At 46.0% G+C, this 9112-nt stretch overlaps 1 protein-coding gene across 2 annotated transcripts in view; it reads left to right on the top strand.

The window, feature by feature from the left end:
- The first annotated feature begins 1415 nt into the window (after positions 1 to 1415).
- Positions 1416 to 9112, top strand: part of EPC1 (enhancer of polycomb homolog 1) — a 66056-nt gene continuing 58359 nt past the window's right edge. Inside the window, exon 1 of one of the 2 annotated variants that reach the window (XM_028496280.2) lies at positions 1416 to 1910. In XM_028496280.2, the coding sequence (XP_028352081.1) occupies positions 1758 to 1910 (153 nt within the window). In that variant the 5' untranslated portion in view covers positions 1416 to 1757. The remainder of the gene's footprint in view (positions 1911 to 9112) is intronic. The other variant, XM_024116360.3, reaches the window with a different exon arrangement.

The raw sequence follows: 9112 nt of genomic DNA, 5'->3' as shown, positions 1-9112 counted from the left end.
ACCCCAGGTGTGGCAGTTGCCATCCACCGGTCCTGCTCCCACCATGTAATCTCCTCCGGAGTCCTGTGGGTGCTGAGTAATTAGCAGTATACTTAGAGGGCCGTGAAGTCTCAAAACATGTTTGCTCGCTGAATGAATAAATGCATCGTCTTAGTATAGGGCATGTAGATGAATGTCCATCTGCAGCATGGGAGGTGAGCTGTCAGTATTAGAGTTTGGCGACCTGCAATCCGTTTTCTCCCCACTCCAGAGGGTGGTAGTGAAGCCAGCCTGAAAGATAGCACTTTGCTTCTGTGCCTTAAGCCAGTAACAGTTCCCATCCAATCCAGTATTTAAGAATAGTGATTATTTTTACTAGGTATCCCCCGGGGAGAAAAGTGGAGATACAGGACATTTTTGTATCTCGGCAAATATTTGAAAATTTGCTGTCAAACCTATTAAACCCACCGCAACAGTCTTTCGGATTTTTAAAATATTCTACTGCAAAGAGCTCTCTGGATATTCATTTTCGTGTGTAATATAAGCCACATGGTAGCCATCACATCCATTTAAATCTCTTCTAACAATACATCTGTTCCTTTTTTTAAGTTTTCTTTTTTTGGTTTGACAGGAGCACTATAGGTCTTTATATAATTCAATTGTATCAAGTTTTTCAGAGGACAAATGGTAAGTGTCAACCCATGGCTATGTTGAAGCAGCATTTTCTTCCAGTGTAGAAAAATCATCCGGCTCTCAAATTTTGAACAGTGTCTTGCTTTAGAAAAATTTTCCCTGAAGGTTACGGTGTCCAATAATAATTATTCCCATTGCTTCGATGACAATAAAAGAGTGCGGGTCGATAAAATGCAGAATGAAAAAAAAAAAAAACCCACCAAAACCCTACTTTGGAGCAACGTAGGACGCCTCCTGTTTACACGGAGCGCAATGATGGGAACTGACCCAGGATCCACGCGGAGCCCATCAAATATAATGCAGAGTTTCGTTAGACGTAAAGATAATGGCTGGTAAAAGTTCCCGCAGAGTAGCATCCTGCCCCGAATGCCGTCTGCATTTTCGTTATAAGACCTGAAGCGCCGCGCCGGCCCGGGCTGAGGGCGCCCGCTCTCCCACTCCTGGGCCGGGCCGCCGGCAGTGACAGGTGCCCGGGCCGCCGCCGCCGCCGCCGCCGCCGCGCCGAAAGCCGGCGCGCGAAGGGCGGTCGCTTCCCTGCACTCTCGCCTGTCAGCCAACGGCGCCGGGCGGGAGCGAGCGCGGGCAGCGGGCGCGCGGGGCGGGGAGGCCGGCCGTGGCCCCCGGCGTCCGAGCGCCCCGCGCGTCCCGGCCCGAACCGGCCTGTTGGCGGCCGCGGGGGCGGGGGCCGGGCGGCCCGGCGCGGGGAGCGGGGCCGGGCGCCGGGGGTTGGTGGGACGCGCGCTCCGTGCCGGCGCCCGGCCTCGAGCCCGCGCCCCCCCCCCCGCGTGCCCGCGCCGCTGCGCGATGCAGTGTGGGGAATGGCTGGGGTTGGCTGAAGAGCGCACAGTGGAGTTTTAATGTCCGCCATGTTGGCCATGGCGTATTGAGGAGAGCGAGCGAGAGAGGAGCGGAGCGGCTCGGCCTCCCACCTCCCGGCGGCTCTGAGTGCCCGGACGGCGGGCTCCGCGCTCCGCCCCTCCAGTCCCCGGCAGCGGCGGGCGAGTGGGGACCGAACCCCCGGTTCTCCATGATCCCGCTGGCCGGGGCCGTTTCCCCAGAGCGGAGAGGTATCTGCTGCGCCTGAGATGAGTAAACTGTCGTTTCGGGCGCGGGCGCTAGACGCCTCGAAGCCGCTGCCGGTTTTCCGCTGTGAGGATCTGCCCGACCTGCACGAATACGCCTCGATAAACCGGGCCGTGCCGCAGATGCCCACCGGAATGGAGAAGGAAGAGGAGTCGGTACGTGTTAACTCCCCTGCCCGACCCGCCGCCGGGCCCCGCTCCCTCCGCTGCCTGCGGCGGCGGCGGCGGAGCGCAGACCCACACAAAATGGCCGCCATCTTCTCTCCGCCGCCGACTCCCGTCGCCGGCGGGGCCTTTACCCCACCGCCCCCGGCCTCTCCCCCCGGCCGCCGCGGCCCGGCGGGGCCTCCTGTCGGGCCACCCGCCGACCCCGGCCCCTCGGACCCGGGCCCCGCGGAGTTCGGGCGCCCGCAAGGCACAAAGGGGTCACGTGACGAGGCTGCCGGCAGCCATTTTGTGGTCGGAGCGCTTGGGCTGGGCCTTGTGCATCCGGAGAGGGAGCGGGCGGGCGGCGGGGGGTGCGGCGGCCGGGCCGCGGAGGCCCCGCCTGCAGGCCTCTCCGCGGGCCGCTGGGTGGCGCTCTGGGGCCGGTTCGGCCTTCGAGCTCCGCCGGCGCCGGCAGCGCAGGTTCCGGGCGCTTGGGGGCCGTGCTCTCCCGGCGGCCGGGGAGGCTGGCGGGGCTGGCGCGGCCCACGTGGAGCCGCCGAGGGGCCGGGCGGGGGTGGCGGGAGCCCTGCCGCGGAAGGTCGCGGCCCCCGAGCCGCCCGCAGCCGACTTAGGTGCTGCGTCCTCTTTGTGGGACTTGTGCCTCCATCCTTCCCCAGTCCTACCTGGTCGGACTCCTCCTCCTCCTGACTTTTCCTTTGATCCTTGAGAATATGTTGCGGGTTTTGGGTGGGGGGGGGGTACTACGTGGCTCTTCCGCAGCCTGTAACGTTCTTAGTTGCTTCCCTAATAAAACCTGAGTCCGCCCGATGGCTGGGTTTCTCGAGCTAGGGGAGAAAGGACCCCGTGTAAGCAGGTGTTAACAGATCTACCTGTTGGAAGAGGGCTTTCTTACCCGCCACCGAACTCAGGTTAAGTGAACCCCTTCCTAGAAATCTTAACCTGAAGGTGTTTCGGTTGGGTGGGTTTCGGCATGTAAGTGTCGACGGCTCCCGGACGCCGTACCGCAGCTGCGGCTCTCCCTGGTCGTGGAAGTTGGGCTGAGACCCACGGATAATAGGCTCTTCCCCTCGTTCCCCCAGGTCCTTGGCAGGGTCACTTGATGGCTTCTCACCCTAAGGAATTGCATACCTTGGTTTTCAGGTACAGCCACTTAAACAGGGGGCAGTGTGTTGACAGTTCCAGGAAGTCGAGGAGTCGCTGGATTGGTGCTACAGTTTTGTGGTGGAAAATCGTTCTGTCATACCTCTGTTTGGTGCTGTAAGAATTTTTTAAATGCAGAAATCCTGCTCTGTAATGTCGATTTCGAAAAATAAAGCTGTTTAAACTCTGGGTTGTTTGACCTTTCAAAGTCAAATAGTCGTGACCGTCGCATGTTCCTTCCGAGAGTAGTGTCTTAGCGTGTGGAGTAGTTGAGATTGTCCAGCGCGGTCCTGACCATTTAGCACGTTGCCTGTGAGACACCACCTCTCAACTTGTTTTACTTGTATCAGCGGCAGAGTAGAATGGTGCCGCTTGTTTATTTTTAAATAAGTGATTTGTTTTTAAAAATTAAAGTACTTGTGACTGCAGAATCTCGTCTTTTGGTTTTATTTTTGTTTCCAAGTTTTCCAGATAATACTTTCAAGTTGGGGTGTCGACGTTAACACTGCCCTGGAAATTAATTGGTAGTTCCTGTTTTGCAGCCAAGGAAGGGGAGAGCTTTAATAAGAACAGATAACACTGCAGTACACTTTAGAAATTCAGTGAAGTCTTGCTCCTCGGAACACTTTGGACTGTCCCAAGGGCCCCAACCTGAAATCAGAGCTGAGCTCAACTGAAGTATCAAAGCTTATTAAGTTTTTACGGATCATTTCTGTTCACTGAAATGATTTTGACATTTTGTAGTTCATTGTTTTCTAACATGTGGAGTCCCTATTTTTGAGGGATTTTTTTCCCTCTTCAGACTACCTTTTCCCATCGTCCGTGTAGAATTTGTTTCATTTCACATCCAACCAAAACTATGACCAGTGAAACATAGACTTCAAGAACAGACACTGAACTGAACAGAAGAATGTAAACAGTCCCAGGCAAACAGCTGCTCTCCAGTCCTGCGGCTCGTGCTGGTGGGGGGAGGAGGCCCTGTAGATCACAGGATTGAAAGTAGCATGTTAGCCCTGAAATGTATGCCAAGCACAAATAAAGGTAATCGCATTCCGGGTTAGCCTGAGGAGAAGAAACTTTCTGATAATTTGCTGAAGAATGATGTGCTTCTTATAAAGGCGAGCTTATGCCTCCAATTGACACGTCAGGGTCAGGAGCGATCTAGAACCTTAATTGAGTGTCTAGTTTAGAAAACGTGTAATCCTATGTTGATCATGAAAGATAGGGCAGAATTAGATGACGGTATTGTATATATGTCACCTCATTAAGAAGGCATTTTATGATCCAATATATCTGGAAAATTGTCAGGTGAACTGTACCTGCTGTTACCATATTTTGTTTCTGTGGTAATGGTGGCAGAAATGCTAGGTCTAAACACAGGGAAAATAACACTAAAGTATTCCCATTTAACTAATTTTAATATAAGCTGAACGCACTGCCTTAATTAGGCATGCCTCTTAATTTTTAAGAAACAACTTTAAGTAAAAGTCCCCTCCTCCCCGCCAAACATGAATTGTACTCAACTTTAGAACTTAGTTGTTAGTCCTTTTTTGATAAGGATTGAGAAATAACTCCAGATTGTAATAAACCGAAGGACTTGACTGAGACATAGATGTTAGAGATTCAGTGTCTCAATTGGTATAATGTGATACGTTGTAACTTGCTATATCAAAAAGTAATAGTTGATAAAGGCTTTGATTTAATGAATAACAAGTAATTTTCAGATCATGGGAAATCAATAGGCTGTCAGCTCTAAATATGAAAAAAGTCCCTTAATTTAAACACTTGGGGGGGCAGAGGTTGCACCATTAGAATTTTTTAACATTTTAATTTTAAGATTATAATCTTAACTTTAAGGTTAGAAATGTTGAAATACTACTTAGTGCCATGGCTTCACCTTTAAATGAAAGGGTAGTTTTTCCGAGATATCAGTACAATCGAATGTTTTCGTTACAATTGGAGCTTTACGTTTTCCTTTATGGTTACTTCTGACTTCAGGAAAGACATTCTGAAAAAGTTGGTTTTAAAGTGGTACTCAACAAAGTGGAGCTGCTTGGTTCCTCTAGTAGTTTAACTTTTTTCATTGGGATGCCAGAGTGTGTGACTCCATATACTGTAAGGGGTGGAGGCTTAACCTCTTCTCCAGCCAACGAGAAGGACGAGAAGGACGAGAAGGGCGTGTGATGGTAATTAAAACGTTGATGATGATACCGTCTTGTTACTGCCCTACGCAGCCACCTTTGGGACTGTTGGGTGTAGAGCCCAGCCATCGCAGTCCAACACCTGGTTTTAATAGGGTTGTAATCAGACGTATAGTCTCATACCCCTGTCTGTCCTCTCTTCAAACTGTATCCTTCATTAGTGGCCAGTATACAACGTTATGAAAACCAAGTTTATAAAGTAGACAGGTAGGTGTTTTTTGTTTTTAGTTAGGGGTTAAAGTGGAAATACGTACATATCTCTGTTAAGAGGAAAAGTAGTTAAGCACTACATTTTCAAAACGATAAAAATCTAGTTTGTTTTATAAAAACAAGCTTAAATCACTTTAAGTGATAAGTTTAAAAGTTCGATTTCTCATTTTTCTGACAGAAACTAAGAATCCTTTTTTTCTTTTAAAATTTTGTAAACCAAGATTTCTTAGTCCTTAATCTAGATTCCTCCATTCTGTCCACTGCATTGGAAGTGAAAAGAAATATGTGAAGTCGCAACTGTACTAGAAGCAAAGCTTAATTTTTACAACTAGTTTGAATTAGAAAGGAATTGAGGTTATTTGGGGTTTTCCATTAAGTAGCAAATAATTTAAATTAAAGATAATTGAGAAGCAATAATGAAGTCTAGTTCCAACTTTCTATCCTGCCCAAGATATTTTGGAGTGTATCAGCTGGGTTCTGAGGGTTATGTGGAAACGATGCTAGAAACAGTGAATTCCCATGGTACGCATATACAGTTTTGTGATAGTATATTTTTCTTGGGAGAAAATTCGTGTTTGTCATCAGTTACTCAAGGTATTGATAAAGGCAGAAAGCCCAAGGTTAAGATTTGCTGTTCTAGAAATTTCAGCAGTCATTTTGGTTTCATCAGTATGGAAGTTATTACATAGACTTAATCAGAGAAGAAAAATTAAAGGCAAAAATTAATCCGCAACTCGGGAAGACTGAGGACTCTTACCTACAAAAGGAGCCTCTTGACAACTGTAGGGCCTGGTGCCTAAAGTGTTAATATTAGCTCTTGTTTCGGTGTGCTGTTTGATATTTAAGATTTTGGATTAGTACCATTTGTACTTAGACTTCATTTTCTTATAAAACAATAATGAAAACTAATGGGCTTATGTGTCTAATGGTGTTTTGTGGGTGCTTGTGATCTGTAATGGAATTCGTGCAGAACTACCTTTTCTTTCTGTTAATCAACAGGACTTAATTAAAAGTGCCATCTAAATACAGGAGAGCTTAAATCTTGTAAATAAGGAATAATAACCTGTGCTTACAGGTTCATGAATTTGTGGATAGGATTAAATATTAAACTAGCCATTCCTAATAGTATCTAAGACTAGGTTTTAGTTTAGTCTATATATTGCATTCTACTATATCGTGGTCTGTGTAGTAGTAGTAATGGGAGAGAAACAGATGGAACATGTATGTGTATCTACATACGTGCATAATGGCAAGAGATGAAGGTGTGGATTTTGACTATGTGATTCCATTTTTCTGAAAAGTTAAGGGTACTTGTTATCAGCAATTGGTTAAAACTTAATTTTAAAGTAGAGGGTAACATTTTATATAATGGAATGATGGTATGGTTTGTGATTCTATTTCTTAGAAGAAGACAACCCACAAGGAAATGAGAATTTTATATTGTAATTTGGGAGTAAAATGACTTTTTTTTTTTTTTGGTTTTGTTTGTTTTTTTTTTTTTTTTTGCGGTACGCGGGCCTCTCACCGCTGTGGCCTCTCCCGCCGCGGAGCACAGGCTCCGGACGCGCAGGCTCAGCGGCCACGGCTCACGGGCCCAGCCGCTCCGCGGCACGTGGGATCCTCCCGGACCGGGGCACGAACCCGCGTCCCCTGCGTAAGCAGGCGGACTCCCAACCACTGCGCCACCAGGGAAGCCCTAAAATGACTTCTGAGTCTCCAAGTGCAAAAGCAGTATGAAAGTATGAAATAAATAACATAGGCAGAACTAGATAGTGTCTTTTACTTTTAAAGTAAGCTTTTGAACCCTTGAATTGTGACTTATATTAATATGTTACAATAACTCCTCTGTAAGAATAAATGAATTTACAGGGAAATCACCAGGAAAAGAAGTGATTCAGATGTTTTAAACAACTTGCTAGAACTACTTTCAGTGAATTACTTGAAGCTTAACTTTTGACTTCTGCCCATTATCTTGGTCAAGTTTACTAAAGCCTCTGATAGTAGTTAATGATGTTGAGCAATATCGGTATTTTAAACAGAGTGGATACTTAACTTTTCACCTTTAAATATATGAATTGAATTTCATCCACCAGCCCCACTGTAGGTAGATGAAAACCAAAAACAAACGTGCTGTTAATAAATCTACCGTGCCCCATGATCTGAGTTGTCTCTTTGATGAGTAGGGATATAATCAGTTCTTTAAAAGATAAAGCCTTTCTTCGATTATTTGTTGTCATGGAGGTCATCCTTAAGAAGTTGGTTCAGCTTCAAATACGCCTGGTGACAGTTTGCTGAGTTTTGCAACACATTATTAAAGCAAATCATTTTGGTTGAATTTCCTTCAGTATAGCAAGTGCTGGCTGAAGAAGTACGATGCAGCCTTAGGGTAAATCCAGGGGCAAAGGTAAACTGAGGTTTGAAATATCTTGTGGGTGATTTACTAAAGGTTCAGATCTTCTTTCTGTATTGGGATGAATTATTTTGATTATCTTAGAATCACCAGTACCAGTTGTATATCCTCTGAGAAGAATGTACTTTGGCATTGGTGGCCTTTGACAAGTCAGTTAAGCTTACTGGATGAACTTTAGTTTCTTCATGTGCCAGCGCTCTCCTGACCTACTTTATGTGGGAGGTATAGCTCTGGGGAGTGAGCCAGACGGTATCCGTGAAAATGCTGTACACATGCATTTCATTATTGCCAAATAGTAAGTGAATGTTCACGATGGCCTTGCTTTTTGTTGCTGTTCAAAACTACTCAACATTTGTACAATCCCTTGTATTTAGGATTGGCTGGTGTAAATGTGTTAGATGTGTTGTCTGTCCTCAAAAAATTGTATGATGTAGTTGTGAAAAGTTGTGTCTTTAAATTTAGGTAATTATTAATTGGGAAAAGCATCAAGCTGGGAGTAACTAGACCTAAGACCTCATCCAGCTTCTGACTGTGTGTGCACACGCGTGTGTGTGCGTGCATACGCGTGCTTGCGTGCTCTCACACACCCGGGTTTTCTTAACTGCAAGATGAAGTAGGGCCGTGATAGTTTCCTGTAGTAATGAGCATATTGTTACCAATGCATTTAGGTCTGTTAACTTATGTATTTTATGTGTTTATAGAATAATCATTAAATCTTTAATTAGTTGATGGCTTCATTTGCACTCTACATAAACACAGTTCACACAGAAGTAAAGGTAACCTGGGTGCATGGATAATTGGTTCCAGTTTAGTCTAGAAGGCTTGTGTTTTAAAGCACTTAAAGAATATAAGTATGTTGCAGTAGTCACAGAATGCTTTTATTGTTATGAGAGTTTGAAACTAGAATCAGAATATTGTATTGATGGTTGCAAATTTGTGCTTTACCTATAAGATAATAAGAGTCTGAAGGGGAAACAAAATATAAATATGGCTGTTTTGAAGTCTAAAGCAAGAATTTGATCATTGTTCTAATGGCTAAGTGAAGATTTTTGAGGTATATTGTACAAAGACTAAGAAAATATAGATAAATCCAATTTCATTCACTTTTTTTTTTTTTTTTTTTTTTTGTGGTACGCAGGCCTCTCACTGTTGTGGCCTCTCCCGTTGCGGAGCACAGGCTCTGGACGCGCAGGCTCAGCGGCCACGGCTCACGGGCCCAGCCGCTCCGC

Source organism: Physeter macrocephalus, chromosome 11 (assembly GCF_002837175.3).
Source record: "Physeter macrocephalus isolate SW-GA chromosome 11, ASM283717v5, whole genome shotgun sequence".
Taxonomy (NCBI): Eukaryota; Metazoa; Chordata; class Mammalia; order Artiodactyla; family Physeteridae; genus Physeter; species Physeter macrocephalus.
The sequence above is the reverse complement of the archived record's forward strand: the minus strand, read 5'-3'. Positions and strand labels throughout refer to the sequence as shown.